The sequence below is a fragment of the Amphibalanus amphitrite genome, unplaced genomic scaffold (genome assembly GCF_019059575.1).
Source record: "Amphibalanus amphitrite isolate SeventyFive unplaced genomic scaffold, NRLGWU_Aamphi_draft 000180F_arrow, whole genome shotgun sequence".
In the NCBI taxonomy this organism is placed as follows: domain Eukaryota; kingdom Metazoa; phylum Arthropoda; class Thecostraca; order Balanomorpha; family Balanidae; genus Amphibalanus; species Amphibalanus amphitrite.
The window spans coordinates 450446-469181 of NW_024881675.1; the positions used below are offsets into that span (position 1 = coordinate 450446).

General features: G+C 51.6%; 1 protein-coding gene across 1 annotated transcript in view; it reads left to right on the forward strand.

Annotated features, from left to right (window-relative positions):
• The first annotated feature begins 1979 nt into the window (after positions 1-1979).
• LOC122384035 (fasciclin-1-like) overlaps positions 1980-18736 on the forward strand; it is a 59097-nt gene continuing 42340 nt past the window's right edge. The window contains exon 1 of the mRNA XM_043371001.1: positions 1980-2197. Coding sequence (XP_043226936.1) covers positions 2099-2197 — 99 coding nt within the window. The 5' untranslated portion in view covers positions 1980-2098. The remainder of the gene's footprint in view (positions 2198-18736) is intronic.

Sequence of the window (18736 nt, forward strand, 5' to 3'; positions counted from 1 at the left end):
GACCCCAGGCCCTAAGTCATGGCCCATGTGACCTCCACCCTGGGATTCGCCATTGATTAGTACCATGCGATGGCTTCTTGGTAATTTGTTACATGTAGGATTAATGGAATTTATCAAACGAGAATAAGGAAGAGACAAACACATAGGTACTTGGGGATCAGCTTAAAGTTAACCACACATACGGGCAGGGGTGTAATTTTCCTAAAATGATTGTGGGTGCCCAGCTGTAGGGGCGCCCGGCGCCAGGCCGTTTTGGGGCGCGATAGATATTCTTTATGTGGGAGCCTAAATTAACACCGAATTTGATAACATTGCTAGCCGAATGGCACTTCAAGTGACGTGTCTGACTAAGCAAATACACGCTTAAAAGTGGAAACTGACCGGAAGGACGTAAAAAGCTGTAGAGGGCGCCATCCAGTAGGAGGGGCACCAAATGTGGAGGCACCAGACGGTTACGACTTACGAGGGCGCCGTGAGACGATGAAAAGGGCGCCATTCTCTTGGGAGGGCGCCGAGTGATTGAAAACGCTATGTGGTCCAGGGGCGCTAAGAGGCCAGAAGGGCGCCGCACAGTCAGTAGTGCTACGTTGGTGGGGACGTGGGGACGCCAGATGGTTACGAGGGCGCATTGAGATCATGAAAAGGGCGCCATTCTCGTAAAAGGGTGCCGAGTGATTGAAAACGCTATATGTGGTTCAGGGGCGCTGAGAGGCCAGAAGGGCGCCGAACAGTCGAGGGATGCACGGTGAACAGAGACCTAAGGACGCGAGACGGTCAGGAGGGCGCCGTTAGACCATGAGAATGGCGCGGTGCTGTCAAAAGTGCGCCATTCTCCCAGAAGGGCGCCGAGTGATTAAAAACGCTATATTATCCATGCACGCGAGACGGTCAGGAGGACGCCGTTAGAGCATGCGAAGGGCACCGTACTCTCGAAAGGACGCTTGCAGCCTTGTAAAAGACTTGTGGGTGCATTTTCATCATTGTGTGGGCATACATAATTCAGGATTGTGGGTGCATATGCCCCCACAAAGAGATATAAAATTACACCCCTGCATACGGGGGTGAACTGCCATTTTCGTTTAGTAAAAAATAAAATTAAAAAAAAAATCATCGTGTCAGGGCTGTGACGAAAAATAAGTGGCCTAAATCCGATGAGAAAACAGGATTTGGGGTTACCCTAGGTTTGGTTCCTTGAGCCATGGTGCCCCCCCTTGTCTCAAATCGTTCCGCCGCCTATGCGCAAAGTCATAAAATTCCAAAGTTTTCATACTCAAGGGTCATTTTTACGAGCCTCTGGTAAAATTTGAACTAGGCTTTCCTTTTTCACAGCTGTGAAAATCTGAGATACCGATACATATTGGGGTGACAAATGAGATGATTGCGCAGTCAAAGTGCTGGTCTGTGACCATTTTTTTTTTTTGTCGAAGTTCCGTGAAACCGGGGTCCGGGCCCGAACATAGGATCGGGCTGCCTCCCTGGAGCCAGGGGTGGCTAGGGTTGGGGACCTGACCTCAGAGGTCTTTGGACTGGTTGACCTAAGACCTTAAAATCATGAGTACAATTGCAGCGCCTTGTGACGGCTCTCAGCGGTGACGGCTCCCATACGTTCGTTGCTTCTGGCAAAGCTTTAGAGCTCTAGCTTTAAGCTCTAGCTCTAGCTCTAAGCTTTAGGAAAACGGCGGGGGCCGTGTACCCCTCAGCCGTATGTAGAAAACCGATAGGTCTGGCGAGGAATAGTGGACGTTGATCCCTGGACAGAAAGAACTAAGTGTCGACCAATAATATGAGCCAATTAACACGTTACTCCCTCTTATCCCAGCCTACTCTAGCCTCCCGTAGCCTCTCCACTCCTCTATCGACGCGTCTAGATCTAATAACGTGCGCTAAAGCGGCTCAGTCACACCCATTCAGCGGAGCGGACCATTGCATCGAGCGGGCTCCCGGCGGCGGCCGGTGCTGCCGCCTGTCGGCCGTCTGGCGAACTAGCCCGTCGCGCGGCGCGCCGGCCGGCGAATCGGCCGAGTATTGTGAATGAGTCGAGAGCGGGAGGAGGTGACGGGAAGGAACGAGTGCGGAGCGGCGCAGACCGAGTGTAGCCATGAGGTGGTGGTGTGTGTGCCTGCTGCTGGCCGGCCTGGCCCGAGCCCGCGCCGCCAGCGTGTTTGACCTGATGAGCAACAACCCTGAGCTGTCGGAGGTGAGTTGGAACGGCACAGGAACCTGCCGGTTGGGGTCAGCGTGGTGCGAGTGGTACGGGTTTCAGAAATACGATCCAGATCAAAAACATCGTCACTTGTAGGCGTGGTGCTTGTTTCGTCCTGTGACACATTATTTATATTCGGTGAAGGAGTGCACATCATCAGATCCAGAAGATCGCGTTTTGTGATTCATCGTGCAATGAAATGTGATCCTGTTAGCACACATGACACGATGTATGTCCTGTCCCCCTGTTGACTCATCCTTATGCACATCCCCTAGGAGATCCGACCCCGGCTAAGTGGGTACAATGGCTCCCAAACCACCAGCGGAATGTGACCGTGTCGTTCTATCGGTTGTCGCCGGGGTGTTGTCCCGCGACCGACCGGCCTTGGGCGCCAATTATCATTTTATTTACCGTATCACGGACTGACGCCACCGGTGACGGAGCAGGCCGGGGTCCGTCAACCGGCACTGGTTCGCCCGATTGTAGCCGAGATGGATTGCCGGCTAAGAAACAGATACTTGGGCGGAAAGGATGGAGTTTTGTTGTTTTACTTGTGGTCGTCTAGTTACGCAAATGCGTTGTTTCAAGCCTTATTAAAAATATATCAATGATCGGATCCGGATGACGCGTTGCGATTTAATGTGGCTCAAAACTGGCTCGAAGCATGGTTATAAAGAAAACCGTCGTCATTTTGCCTAAGTGGCTGTTCGTGTCCGTCAGCTCAGCACCCATCTCTTTCAAATAACTAACCGGGAATACGAGAAGATGCTTGTGCGGTTCCTGAGCAAGCAGCCTCTTATCGTTAAAGTGACGGCACAATTATTAAAATGATAGGAATTATGCGGCTTTTCGTCATGAGAAAGAGTAGGTTAATACTTTTATTGGGCTACAGCTTTTTCAGAAAATCATTGGTAGGTATTTAGCTATTTCCTACCTATAAAAAGATGTTCGTATCCGACTTCCGAGATGAAATGAATAAACATTCTGGCCCTCCGTTAGTTGGGTAAGCATTCAAGCGCACAAACTGTTTGCATCGCTCCAAGACATCTATTTGACTGTCTGAACATTTAATAACTTCCGAGTTCCCCTGAGGCGATAACCGGTGAATATGGGATAAAAGGCCAAGGGGCGCCTGCCGGCCCATCGATCACTCGTCGCCGCAGATTGCTTCAGATTGTATCCCAGCAGCTGCATTTCAATCACCACCAGTCACCTGAGGTCTGAGGAGACCGTCCCGACTTCCTTCCGTCTTTGATCGATGACCTGCAGACTGCAATGCGCAGCGACCTGCTCGAGATACCCGACGGTGCAATAGTTCACAGGTTACCAGATAGGTACCTATCTGTTAACTGTACTGCCTGACAGAGGATCTGCGAAACACTGCGTGTGGTCGCATCGCTTAGCGAGATCAAATCGTGTGTATGTGTGGTGCGTGCGTGTGCGTGCGCGGGCGATTGCGTGAGTGCGTGAGCGGAGCGTGAATCCGGTCTGCTCCCCCGCGATTGTCTGGGTCTCCCGTTCGGAGTCCGGGAGCGAGGACCCGGAACAGTCGGTCCAGATTCAGAATCCCGGGGCGGGCAGTCCGGAGTCCGGAGCGGTCGGCCCGGAGTCCGGAGCGGTCGGTCCGGGATCCCGATCCCGGAGCGTTCGGTCCGGGGCGCCGCTCCCTGGGGCGCCGGACGCCCGGAGTGGGACCGGTATCCCGCATTACGCCCCAGTTCTCACCTCTCAGTCCCAGGTGGCCGTTTGGACCTGAATGGATCGAGATCCTAGTTCCGTCCGACGCATGCGGGCGGCGGGCGGGACGGGTGGAGTTCCGAAACCCGCATACACACTCAGCAACGGTTCACAAAGTTTCAAATCGGGAGAATCTGTGTTTAACAACTCCGTCGGCTGGCTCTTGGCGCGGCAGAGCTCAACTGGTGGGTCGTTTCTGGCCCGAATGAGGCGAGCCGGCAGAAGTGCCACTCATTCGGGAGTGGGGAGGAAGTGGCTCCCGTGCTTTTATGGCTCTGGGCAGAGCCGCAGAGTGGCATTTAGTGGCGGTGATTGCTGGAGGCTCTCTCGGTGCCGTGCTGCCACACCGTGACTGGCGCGGTTGTCCCTGCAAATTATACACCTCGGCGTAATTTGATCAATGGGCCACATGGTGGTGCAGATGTTAATAAGTACCTGCGCTCTTCATTAAGCAAATTGGCTTAGCGAAGTCATTTTCCGCTTCGGGAAGCGTACAATTTCCTTCTTTCAGCAGTCATCATCAAGCTATTTAATTTAATACAACGTGCTCAAACACATTTGTATAAAGATACGCCTTGTCTCGACTTACAGTTATCAACATTAATAAGAAGGTAGGCATTAATTATAAATCATTCAATGCTAATATCCTAACATTTGTCTTGGAACATATTAGTGCATACATGTGGTCCACCAACCTATATCGGTGGATCAGTGCCGTCAGCCTGCCCGATGAACAATCCCACCACCGAAGACGGCGGCACTCTCCCGAACGGAAGAGACGGCTATATCAGTGCTCATCTGATTACATCTTGTGGGCATGTATGCCCGAATGCACTTGTGTGGTAATCCTATACGTCCGTCGGTGGTTTCGCGGTTCGGTCTGGTCCGTATAAACACATCGCGTGTTCCCGGACGCGTGATGTGGATTATATGGCGCAGACGAGACAGACGATGGAGGAGTCGCGAGAGGCTGTCCTCCCAGACGTTGTTCGGATGTACTCGGCGTGTCAAGTTCACTTCTGTTAGCGTCATTATAATAGTTCATTGAAGATGATGTGTGTCGTTGTCATGGTTTTACGTTGCCTCGAGTTGGAAAAATTGCAGCAGGGATAGTTTCCAAGCTTCTTTTATTCCTTTTTAACTTCTGCAATGTTTACAAGAATTGTATCTCTTCCGTCTACAGTCTAGCTTTGTTAAGTTTCCTGCTCGGTCAAATATTTCATTTCAGCTGAATATCATCGATCAACCTTTCTACACAATTGATCCTCCTAATGGCCGCTATCAATCGCCGCCCAACAGCTCAGGGCTTGTCCGGGGCCTGGCCTGCACGACTGACTGCCGCTTATACAAGGCGCTAGAAGAAGGAACGACGATAACTGGACAAACAAACCGGTCTGTCGTTCCGCCTCCGCGGCCACGCCTCTGCACCGCACCGGAAGGGGTTAGCCGACACAGCTGCAGCGCTTGCAGTGTTGCAGTGCGACACAGTTGGCCCATTCGTCCGATTCCGTCAGTCGGGCGCCATGGTTGCCGTCTACGAGTATTTATGTCGTCTATCTTCCTTTTGCCTGTCTTCTCCGCATGACCCCCTCTGGTCATGCCTGTCCTGCACCTTTGCCCCTCCCTCCCCAGACTCCGTGGCCGCTGACCTCCAAGTAGCCCTCTACCTGACCACCCCTGACCACTCCACCCCACCCCGTGACCTGACCCGAAACAGCGCCGCAGGGCTCACCTGCAGGGTGTTTTCGACGACAGACACTACCCGATCGATGCCCTAAGCTAGGTAGAACAACTATAGCGATCCACCAGGCACGGCCCGCGCCGCTGACACAATCAATAGCGTGTTGAGGAGGGCGCCGTTCTGCGAACCTCACGTGGACTAACAGACACGCGGAGTCGTAGATCGTGGTTCGATAGGTGCACCTGACATCCTCCGCTGGCGGTGGACGGTACACGGCAGCTGATCGCTCTCCCCCAACCTGTTCTGTTCAGTCCACGACCATCCATCGCCACTCTGTCACAATCAGCATGTTCATCGTGTCCAGTGTCTTCCAAGACAACCTCCTTCCTATATCTTTCCGTCCAGGTCATGTTCTGTCTACTGATCAACGCTATCGACAGGCGAACGGTTTGTCTAGATTCTTTCTCGAGGCATCCCAAGTATTTCCGTTATCTCCTTACCCAAGACAAGACATCTAAGCCGCGTTCCATTGCCCCGTTACCCTGTTTCCCTTTTTCCGTGAACCGTCATCGTTTCCCCACGCGTCAGGTAAACGTCGTTACCCTGCATGCCGTCTCCGTCTCGGCTTTGATCCGACACCCCACCCGCTGGTGCCTGAGCTCTGGAGACGCCAATAGACGCACCAATTGACGGCATGATTGCTCACGACATAAATCAATGCGCCGGCGCTTACGAGCCGGGCCTGGAACTGAGGGCGCCCACTCCGGGTCAATATGTTTGCCCACCGGTCGATGTTTAGTGCAGGTGGCGGCGACTGCACAGACGCTCTAACGTGTCTGCTGCTGCCCTGTGCACGAAAGCTTAGTCGCTGGAGCTCAGAAAGGTGACATTTTAGTACGTAAATATGCTTGACAGAAAGGTACATTTATTTCTATATTATTCTGCTACGTCTGGTATTGCCAACATTCTAGCAGATATAATCCGTCGACCCAAGTCCAGTAGATGTATATTGTATACATAGTGAATAGATACCTACAAATTTACATTTCAATATTAATGTTACCAGTGGCCTAAGTTGCGACCAGCCAGGGTTGTGCTCGACTCAAAAAAATTTGCCGACTCGACTCATCATTCAACTTCAGAATGCCCTGACTCAACTCTGACTCAAACAAGGAGCTGATTTTTTCCCTTGACTCGACTCATGACTCAAGCGGCTCAATAAAAATATGAGTTGACTCAAACTTGACTCAAATTTTTTGTTGAGTCAAGTGTGTTGACTCAAAATTGACTCAGATAAAAAAGTTGTTGAGCGGGGGGGGGGGGGGTGAAAAAATCCGGCAGCAGGGCCAGGCCTAAGTTGTTAAGCGGGGGAGAATGAAAAACTTATACTATATATTGTTTCTAGAAAGTTGAGTCAGCTGACTCATGTTCCTAAATGTTTTTGACTCAACTCAGTGTCAAAAGTTATTTTACTGACTCAACTCTGACTCAACTCAACACCTTTATATTTTTGTCCGACTCAACTCTGACTCAACTCAACAGCTCAACATTTTATCCGACTCGACTCAAATCTGACTCATTTGAGTCAGAGTTGAGTCAAATTTCTGACTCGACTCATGAGTCAAGCACAACCCTGCGACCAGCCTCTCCCTGCGTTTGAGCTGGAAGAATGTCACTGCGACTGGAAAGACTGATGAGGTGTCGCGTACGGGATCTCGGCCGGAATATGAGGCCGCCGCGCCGTCGCCGCCGAGTTGGAAGGCTTTCATTGCAGACTCTGCAGAGTTGCAGCCTCAGCTGATTGCATGATCCTCCGTGAGATTTTTTATGCAGGCCGTCTTGGATAATGCTGGTAATGACGTTAGTTGCTTCGCCCCCATCCCGAGTCTTATTCGGTAATGGTTCTTCATAGTCATGAATGAAGCTGTGGTCGATTTTTTTTTCGTTTCTGCTGTAGTTTTTGTCACTTCTTGTCCTATGCTGTTTCCCTTGCGGCTTGACACGGTCGTAAAGATTAGTCACCAACAGTTTTCCAAAAGTATTTGGTCTTCTGTCAGAAGTTCAGTTCAGTTTGCAGCCGCTGTTTTACTGGTGCGCGACTGATTGCCGCGGCCCCTATCGCCGGCAGCGATCAGCCCCCGGGCATGTGGACGCTGATTGTTTTTGGCGCCCGTGTCGTGGTGAGGCGGCACAGTGAGGCCTTTGTCTGTTACGGCGGCTGATTGGAACTAAATCGGGGCCGGCGCCACCTCGGCGACTGCTGGTGTGTGTTGGCGACACTCCGAACTGCGGCGACGCTTCGGTCATTGGGACCGTGAAGCGAACCCATAATCATTTCTCAGGAGATTCATGGCGACAGGCGAGGCGGTAAGTCACCAAAACACACAGCGCCGCAAATACTGTGACATCGAGTAGCCTATTTCAACAGACGGCGCGGCATATAGCCTCGCTCCTCCTGGCATACCACGCCGCATGGAAGCTCAAAGACCTGCGAGGGACCAGCGCGCAAACGACCGTCCCGTTAGATTAGGCGCCGGCCGAGGCTTTCAACCGACAATTGATGGTCTAAGCCGGCTTGTTATCTTTTTTGTAAAATTAATTTATGTCCTTTGTCGGTGCTCCAATCTCTCTGTGCTGCGGCAAATGGGTAGTAGTTGCGGCGCTAACCACGGGCCCGGGGTCTATGTCGACCCAAAACCACCGGTCTGGCTTCCTCACGCTACCGCCGCGCCGACCGCTCTCTGCCCGACCGATTATCACAGACCGGCTGAACCGCCCCAGCACGCGCCGCGCGGTCGGTTGAGCAGCGCTCGGACACCGATCCGATCCCTGACAAGCCGGTGTCGACGATCACAGCTGGGGCATTCCACGATAGATCGACCAAAAATAAATAAAATCTTCACCCTCATATTTTATTTTTTGCTTAAAATTGGTCTAATGGGTTGTGATGGGCGGGGAACCCAGCTGTGGCAAGGATTTTTTTTCTTCGAACAACGGTTTCTGAGATATAGCCTCGGGCAATTCCTGGAGGTCACGCTGCAACCCTATGTTTGGCGGCTTATAACTCAGAAACTATTTGTTTTCTATGGTAAAAACTTTATATGGTTCAACTCGCAATCAACCAACAAACGTTTTGGCTATCTCGGATTTTCGATTTTTGAAAATTTTGATCACGTGACATCTTGACCTTTTTTTTCGAAGAGTGACCTTGATATTTTCCCAACTGAAAGTCGCAATTTTGTCTGACGACGATTAAAGCCTTGTCAATTGTCATTAATATGCGATAATAAAAAAGTGGCTTTCGGCCTGCGTTGACCTCACGTCAGGTCATTTTTATGACCTTCCCCTTATTACGAGCGGGAGCGACAGCGAGATCTCGAGAACAAAGCAAGATAGCGACAAGTGGTAAACGGCACAAGGTACACATGGATAAGGTCTACAATTTTTATACAGGTCATTTTCAGGTCAGGTCAAAGATGACGTCACAGGGGTAAAAAGAAAGTCTAAATGGCACTACATATATATGAAGTTTTTCCTCGATTAACTTTCAAAGTATCCCAGCTAGGAACAAACTAATAGCACCATCGTGATCCTCTCGTCGATCCGCATCGAAACATGTGTATGTTGACCTCGAAAGGTCAAGGTCAAAAATTGACCTTAGGTCACGTGACCTTAAGGTCATCATATATATCATTCGATGGGCCTTGACGAGCTGAACACAATGAGCCTATCCGCGCGGCTGTATCTCAAACCTGTAAGGAGTTATTAGCAAAAAACCATTTGGTGACCTTTAATGACGTCACATGACCCAAGAGCAACGTCACAGTTGACCAAGAGCAAAAAAGGTCTCAAGGTAGTCAAAGTTAGTCGTATATGAAGTCACTCATGGTATATTAGGCAATACCGACGCGTTTTAGTGTAAAAACAAGGGAGCTGATTTTTCCCCAATTGACTTATAATGGGGTGGTCAAGAAATTGACCTGACCTTAGTTCATCGGTATTGAAATTGAAAACGAACTGGTGCTAGGCGAAAGGAAACACAATGGTGCCTGTTCCACGTCTCTTTCTTTATTAGATCAAAAGGTACAGCCAAAACTATTTTGACTTCCTTTTTACCCCTGTGACGTCATCTTTGACCTGACCTGAAAATGACCTCAGTAAAAATTGTAGACCTTATCCGTGTGAATCCTGTACCGTTTACCGCTTGTCGCTACCTTGCTTTATTCTCGAGATCTCGCTGTCGCTCCCGCTCGTAATAATGGACAGGTCATAAAAATGACCTGACCTGAGGTCAACGCAGGGCGATAGCCACTTTTTTATTTTCGCATATGAATGACAATTGATAAGGCTTTAATCGTCATCAGACATAATTGCGACTTTCAGTTGGGAAAATACCAAGGTCACTCTTCGAAAAAAAGGTCAAGATGTCACGTGATCAAAATTTTCAAAAATCGAAAATCCGAGATAGCCAAAACGTTTGTTGGTTGATTGCGAGTTGAACCATATAAAGTTTTTACTATAGAAAACCAATAGTTTCTGAGTTATAAGCCGCCAAACATAGGGTTGCAGCGTGACCTCCAGGAATTGCCTGAGGCTATATCTCGGAAACCCTTGTTCGAAGAAAAAAATCCTTGGCACAGCTGGCTTCCCCGCCCATCACAACCCATTAGACCAATTTTAAGCAAAAAATAAAATATGAGGGTGTACGGCTTTGGTCGATCTATCGTGGAATGCGCCAGCTCAAACCAGACGCCGACAATTCAGGCGGCAAGGTGACGGCTGTCGCGCCGGCCCGAGTCCCTTATTACTGGGAAATGTGCGACCGAGTGCACCACCAGCGCACGGCAGGGGGTGAGATAATTGGGGCTTACTCTCTAATGACGCTGGCTTACGACGGCGAGACAGCTGCCCGGCGGCGGTTGCGTGATGATAATGGTCCAGAGTTTGCTCAATATTTATTACATGGCGGACTTTTCCTGCATTTTGAAAATTGTTTCCCCATATGTATATATAATTTCATCACATTTAAAGACCGCCATGCCCGTTTTATTGACTTGACATTGAATATGTGATATTCAACGGTAGAAGTGTATGCTCCTACTAGCTTATGTGCTATACCATAGGGAGAGGGAGAGAGAGAGAGAGAGAGAGAGAGAGAGAGAGAGGCGAGAGGCGGGAGGGAGGAGGCCGCTGACTGCCCCGGTCGTCGTTCCGTCGCCCCTGTCGGCTGTCCGTCCCAATATGACGGCCGGCGGGTACCCCCGGGTCGGAGGGAGGGCGGCAGCCAAACAGTGTAGCGGCGCGCGGCAAACAGCGCCGCGGCTGCGGCCTTTGTGGCGCGCGCCGCCCTCAATCAGACGAGTGCGGCGCTCCCGGCGCCAGCTGCCGCGCCACCAGTCGCCGCCGGCTCTGGAGCGGCGGCGTCTGAACAGCCGGCCGGCGCGGGCACCGCCTGGTCCGTCGGTCTGTCGGCCGCCGATGTCCCAGCCCTGTTGACCGGGGACCTTTGACTATCGTGGAATGAAACTTGAGACCAACGGGAAGAAAATAACCGCTCAAGCTTCATTAGTCTGCTTCTTTAAATCGCATCGAAAAGTTTACGCATACCTACATGTCAAGTTTGCAGAACTTATATAAACTCTTGCCGCAAAGGCTACCGCTGTGAGATAGTTGGCCTGCAAACCTGATGACGCTTTTGGCTTAGAGACTAGAGTTACCCTCACGGCTGCCTCGTGTCGGGTCCTCCCCAGTTTGTGTTTGGCTCCCCACTGACGGTTATTAGTTCCCTTCTGGCGGTACGTCGTCCTCTGACAGCTCATTGTGGCTCCGGGCCGGGTCTGACCAGGGGCGCTGCCTACAGTCCCCCTCGCCATGGTCCGGCGACTGCGCTCCGCCGGCGACGGGCTCTTCAGCTCAGTGACAAATGGTGTCTCCGGCGGCAGCCACCGTTTCCGCTGTCACCCAGAGATGACGCGAACAATGGACGACGCCGGAGGTGTAACCCGCTCACACGCCATCTGAGGAGATAATATCACAACTTCGGCACGTCCTTTGTCACGGAAGGGATGAGACACGTCCAACTTACCCGCCGCATCGTTAATATTATGTGGCAGCTCGGTAAATAGCACGCACATCTCGTAACACCGAGCTCATGGATGCTAATCACACCCCTCTGGCCGCAGAGCAGCCCCTGTGTCATCGCTGGGGCTCATTCCGGACCGGGTGAATCACCAGACGTGGGGCTCGGCCATCATCAGGGCTCGACGCTCGATAATCCACCGCGGACGATGGCTTCATGCCTGACCGAGCGGCAGGCTGACGGGTCTGCTCGTGCCACCGCCGTCCAGCCGAAGAATAGCTCATCAGCATGCTCCCCGCTCCTGACGCGGCTGTCGGCAGTGGTAGCGGTCGACCAATTGGCCGGCGCCGGCCGGAGGGGCTTCACGCGTCACGTCGCCGCTGCCCCGAGTCGTTCTTTTGTTGGATGTCGCGGAAACGACTCGAGGGGGACTCATGAATCGGTGAGGGGTGTTCATATAACGTCAGACACGTACAGATCATGTCTAAGACAGGCTTCCTGTCGTTAGTGACGGCTCCAGTGCGGCCTGCGGGACACATCCGATGGGCAGGGGTGCAGGCGATGAGTCGACGGTGGACACGGGGGGGGGGGGTCGTCGTTCGATGTCGTCCGGCCCAGTTACGGCCAGTGCTCCCAGTACGCCGACCCTGCACGGACAAACCCTCGCCGCGGGGTCCGAACAAGTGGGATGACTCATCGGCGCAACAAAAACGACCGACGCTGATCAGGCCTGTGTCCCGCGGCTGCGATGTTCTTTTTTCACGGCTCTGTGCTCAAACTGCCACTGTGAGAGAGCGGCCCTCCCGCCGCGCTGGTCACTCGTTCCGCGTGCCTCCCCGCCCCTCGCATGCTCCCTCCCCCGCCCATAGTTGTCCACGGCCCCTCCCGTGTGCTGTTGCCCCGCCCTCTCTCGTGCTCCCTTCCCCCTTCCCACCGCGGTCCTCCCGTCTGTTCAGCAAGCTCCCCTCCCCGCTATTCAATCCATTCCGTGACCGGATATGATCGTAGTTAGTCATGCTTTAGCAAATAAATCGAAATATGCCCGTTTGCCGATCGGTTTAATCAGCCCGCATGCGTCCAAAAATGCGGGAGGGAAGGGTGGTTGCCAGGGCTGCCTTGTTTCATTGAAATTGGGATAGCTGGACCGTGATCTTAACTTCCCGTGATGCCGTAAATTGATGTGAAGCGTATAAATATCAGGGCATGTATGCATAAAGGGAATTAACATGCCTGCATGCTACAAGCACCATTTCTCTTGCCTCAGTGGTGTACCATAATTGATTTTCGTTTGAGCTTTTTGGATTTGTCTCGACCTTTATTATTATCTCAATTATTTATTGTTGTTAATGGTTCGCCACTTATCTTAGCACAATGCGCAAAGTCATCACACTGTCCAATATTTTGTTAATTTTGTATTATCCCCACCCTCGGGACGGGAGATTGGAGAAATCCTCGTAGTTACGTACGATGTCAAGGATCACACTCACGACTCAATGCAGTCGAGAGCACTGTCGTAAGTCGCAACACCCTGAACTTGCGTACAAGTAGATAACCTCTGTACACTCGTATGCATGTTGAAATGTTCAGTTTCGCCTCTCTTGTGCGTGTACGCGAGTGTGGCGTGTTTGTTGATGGTTCTGTAAACGTTTACCGCTCTCCACCACGGCTGGCCATCAGTCAGTTGTGTTTGAAATATTCCGCCCAGCTGGCGGGCTGGCGAGCTGTGCGGCGCTCCCACGCTTTGAGACGATGTTTTAGCTGGTGTTGACGGCCACGAATATTACCAGGACGGCCAGGGTCATTCATAAATACAGCAGTGGCAGAGACCTACATAGAAACGTTATTCGTTCTGACTGTTATCCCTTTGATTCTTGTTGTTCAGTGTGTATGAGCAGAGTTCATCCGACGGATACAGCCAAGTAAAGAAGCCTCCGTTTTATGTTTCCCGGCGTCAAGCTACCACTCTGGGGTTGTCGGATCTGATGACAGGAAGCCGGAACGTGGTCTATAAGGCCGACTCTGAGGTAAATAGGTATTGTAATATCAGGATTACCTATATCCCCATTGTTTTTGGCCGGAGAGCGACTGTACGGCGAGTATAATGGATATGAATGCATTGTTCTGTCTGTTTGGGGTATGATCTTCAACTTCCTGTGTGGCCAAGGCACAACTGGGTTCGAATTTCTGGATTCGAAGTTGGGCCTAGAGACGGTTCTGTGGTAAAAACGGACCTTTACATAGCATTAGCGCAAGCAAAGGGTGGAGCGATCCGATGTTCCTACATGAGACACCAGCCATCACAGAAACTATCCGTGGACGGTGAACGCTGCCAGGCTATCAGCCCTTCCACCTCCCCCGGTAGCTCCGCTGCTGCTGCCATAACCGCTGGTCCGCTGCTACTGCAGCCGCTGACGGGCGATGCAGTGGTGGTGTTCTGACTTCTGAGGCCGTTCATGTCCTCACCCCAACTCCGCGACACAGCGGGACGAGCGGCCGCCGACGGCGCTCCCGGTCGACAGGGTTCAGTAACGGCCGATCAGCGGGGGTCTCGGCCCGCTCCATCATTAATCTGCGGTCTAGTGGGGCGGCACGTGCCTTGTGGTCGGTGCCAGCCGCCCGGCAGTGGAGCGGTGTCTGTGGGGGTAGCGGCGGCCACAGCGTGGTGTCAGAGGACTGATGTTAGTCGGAGAGACGTGAGGTTCGCCGACTGGCCATCATCTTCCTCCGCTGATTGCAGACGGTGCTGGCCCAATACTCCGGAAAATATCGAACGGAAGGCTAAAAATAGGATAACTTGCGTATTATCCGCACCTAGTTATATTGAGCATCAATCCGGGAGGCAGCACAAAATAAAACTGACTATGTGGACATACCAAAACCCTTAGCCTACTCCTGGATCCATTGAATTGCCCTTCCTTCCCTTCATTCAACGAATCCATGTTTTGTATCCTATTGTAGTCCACTTCATGCAATATCCACGGCATACCATCGTCGGCCGTACCGTCCAAATCCAGACCCGGCAGCCTGGCACAGCCTCGGCACGGACAGCCGACGGATGTTGCCGGTTGAGCTCGTCCCTGACGGGCCGGGCCGGGGCGCCCCGTCAGAGAAAACTGGCTACCTCGCCGCCGTGACAGTGATTTAGTGACGGTTCAACCGTCATGGACTCGGGAGCTTGTGTAAATTGTACAGCTGTCTGTCACGGTTGTCTTTGTTAGCTCAGAGGCAGGTGCCAGGTGACGGCGGTAACGGCCCGGACATCGATCCGGGATGGAATGGATCGCTAGGGACTGGACAGGGCAGGACAGGATACGATAGCGGCGGGCGCTGGGGACCGGACAGTGGACAGGACAGAAAGTGGGAACACTGGGGACAGGACAGTGGACATTGAACAGGACAGAAAGTGAAGGCACCTTGACCCATGGGAACATGACAGTGGGCGGGTAACGATAGCCGGGCGCTAGGGGACCGGGCAATGGACAGGACAGTGGACATTGGACAGGACAGAAAGTGAAGACACCTTGGCCTATGGGGACATGGCAGTGGACGGGTAACGATAGCGGCGGGCGCTGGGGACCGGACAGTGGACAGGACAGAAAGTGGGGGCACTGGGGACAGGGCAGACCAGACGATATTGGGACGCAGATGACCGGGCAATGGACACTGGACAGGAGAGGTAGAAGAGCACTGGAGACTTAACAGGACACTGACAAGAAACGAGGCAGGGAGCAGGCCTGTGAATTGAGGAGCTGGCGGAGACGACAGGGGCCGGACAGGACAGGAGGAACTAGGGATTCTATGACCGGACAGCAAACAGGAAAAGGAGGGGTACCAGGGGTTGGGGACAAGACAGGACAGACGGCGGCTCCAGACAGGACAGAAGGCTGTCCTGAGCTACTCGCGCTGCCTCGCCCTGCCTCGAGTCTCTCAGAGCAGTCCCCAGAGACAGAGAGAGCTCAGGATAGTCCCAAGAGACCCGGGCTGATCCGACGTGACAGTCTATCAAGGAGCGTCGAGCTCGTCCATGAAGACTGATTGGGAACGAGAGATGAGAGAGAGGGGGAGAGAGAGAGAGAGAGAGGGGGGAGAGAGAGACGCGGAAGGGGGCGTTATGAAAAAGCATAAAATAAGACGGTGGTTACAGTGAGTGAATGTGACGTTTTAATAAATATTCAAAGCACAAACCGAATACCGACAGATAAAGAGTCTCTAGGTGGCCAGAATCAATACCTTTCTTTTCATATCTTTTCTTCCACCATTTTCGCGGATACTCCGACTGTAAATGATCGACGATTTGGTGAGACGTGCCCCGGCACGAAAGTAGGCATTGTTGTCGAGTCTGCGTGAGCCATTGTACGCAGGAAGTGGCAATCATCGAGGATGTTGTGCAGATTTCGGCTGCCTTTGTTCAGTCAGAGCTGCTTCTGTTGCCGCTGAATCAGACGGTTATGTGAACTCACACTTCCGGTGGAGCAAGGACTACCGAAATGACGGCCTGAGCAGTGAGCCCGCGGGCTATGCGCAAGCATGAGCTGATCTCATCATCGCCCCATTTGGAGATGCAGCACAAATTCCACTGCCCCATCGTCTCAGCTTGCCCCAGCTATTGGAGACAAACATACCTTCCCGAAATGTCAAAGATCTAGATGTAAACGGTTTACAGTTGCACTTTTTGGAGACTTCCCGGTATTCAAGAGGCATTCCAATGCAATGCACCTATCAGTCTCAGTAGGTATGCTATGATTTAGTGCCTGATATTCTCTTTTGCATAATATTCCGTTTCGATTGCTTGAGGCATCACGAAGGAAAGGCATTGCTTGCATTATACGGCACGGAACTGCCCTGCATTATGCCACGTCCTGGCCTCCCGACAGGGTGCCGCCCTGTTCAGTGTTTACCCGAACCGAGAGAAAACTCCCGACGCACACTGACCAGTCCCGGCACACCCCACTGAAATACTGGCCATTTTCCACCGGACCTCGTTGCATTATTGATCGCGTCTGGCGCCCGCATCTCTTCGTTTGCTGGTTGGTGCCTCATTGCTGGAGCGTTGATGTCCGCCCGACTGCATTCAGAGTGCCTGCCTCGTGCAGCTCTGATTGCTTTTCAGGTGGACTTCTAACGCGTGTGTCCCGGCTCTCGGCGCCCCTCGCGAGCGCTGCCACCGCTCTGACTCTCGGTGGGATGACGGCACAGGCAGCTGGGCCTGTCAGGAGGGGAACAGGCACGTGAGAGTTGTCAGAACTGTCAGCTGGGCGTGATATAGCTGTCAAGAACATCACACGCGGGGCGAATCAAACGGTGCAGCGCGGCGGGAGATGCTCACTTCAGTTTGTTCGATGGCACGGCTGTCAGGTTGGTAGTTTATCGGACAAGCGTATATTGTGTTATTCTCAGGTGATTGTAGGAGCGACCGTGCTTTGGCAGTCGACGGATGCTATTGCACGCCGATGATTGATCAATGTTTATTGGCAAGTAACTATACTTCATGCAAGTTCTCAGTAATTTACCTGTGTTTTGACTGTGCCTTCTATGGTTGTTGTTTTGGTAATGAGCGTGTGCCGTTTCTGAAATTAAATGGCCGCGCCTCGATAGAGAGTCTAGCCAGGCTGCTACATCAATATTTTCAAATGATACGTTGAAGACGCTCAAGGCAGATCCCCGCAAATCTCTCAATCATATAACCCCGAGTGCATCGTTAATCGTTGCCTGTCATGCTGCTAAGTGGTGCCCTTTTTATAAGAGAGGTATGCGAGCATCTGACTGCGTACCTCTGCGGGGCTGCCGAGTCCAATTGCGGGAAAACATTCCCCCCAGTTCCCACCGCGGCCACCGTCGTCTCTCTCCACTCTGTGACGTCCATCAGATGGCCGGAACGCGCACATCCCACCGGATTAACACACGGCTAATTGACGACGGCACGGCGAGGAATTGATGTTTGTTTTCCGTGACTGGCTCCGGGACCTATCGCGAGGATCGACCTCCTCTGGGACTGGTCAGTCACACCTCATCTGCGCTCAGCTGGGCCCGGGAATTGGATCGGAAGTGAGCTGTCCCATGTTTTCTCATTAGAGGCGACTATAAATGAACGGGACTCTAGATTGTTACGACGTATACTGGATCACTTATGCTCCTATATCGACAAGCAATCGATCAGACTAGTTTTGATTTTATGTCAAGCATTTTTCTTGCAAGCGTTTATTTTCATTTCGTGGAGATGTTTTCTGTTTTTGTGCTGTGTTTGTGACTGTTTCATCTGTTGTTAAACTAAGATGTAGGAGATATGAAATGTTTTTGGTCCCGTAATACTCTTGTCAGCACGATGTTCTGGGCCACAATCTGCCAGAACTTGCGTCACAAGCTTGTCTGAAGGCATCTTTATACCACGGCCTAAGCTGCTTACCTTTTATACGGTCCGCTGAAAGATTGCATACGGTAGAGACTGCAGTTAGCAGTGCCACTTTCAAACCACTCTCTGTACTTGCCTAATTGTATTCCATTAAATAGTCATAATAGGCGGATTCCTTGCTATGCCAAACCCTATATATACGATTAAATGCAGCTTTCACAATTATCCTGGCTCATGTGGTGTTGTTAAATGTTGCTTGTTCGTGTCACGTTAACTGTGGTTTCATGATTCATCCTTTGATTCAGACCAAGCAGAAATTCTAATTAGGTGCTTTCTAATGCACACTTAAATATTTAAGATCAAATATACCTACATATATTTGTAAAATATTAGGAAACCTAAATTTTAGCCATTATTTAGACTGTTTTATCCAGCGCCAGTCTATCGAAAACATAGGCTTCATGTCGTATGGGCTAAAGAAAAATGGGTCCCGGATGTGCATTCCATTTACAGCTAGTAGGTATTTGTCCAATAGGTAGCGGACCATGTCGGAATGTGATTGTGATTTGTGATGTGTGTTAGGTGTCACACTGCTGAGCTTTATATCACCCATCGTCGATATTGGATCGCGTAAAGTCGTCCCTCGGGTCCTTATAGGGTCACGGAATGTGTCAAACTTGTTCAAAT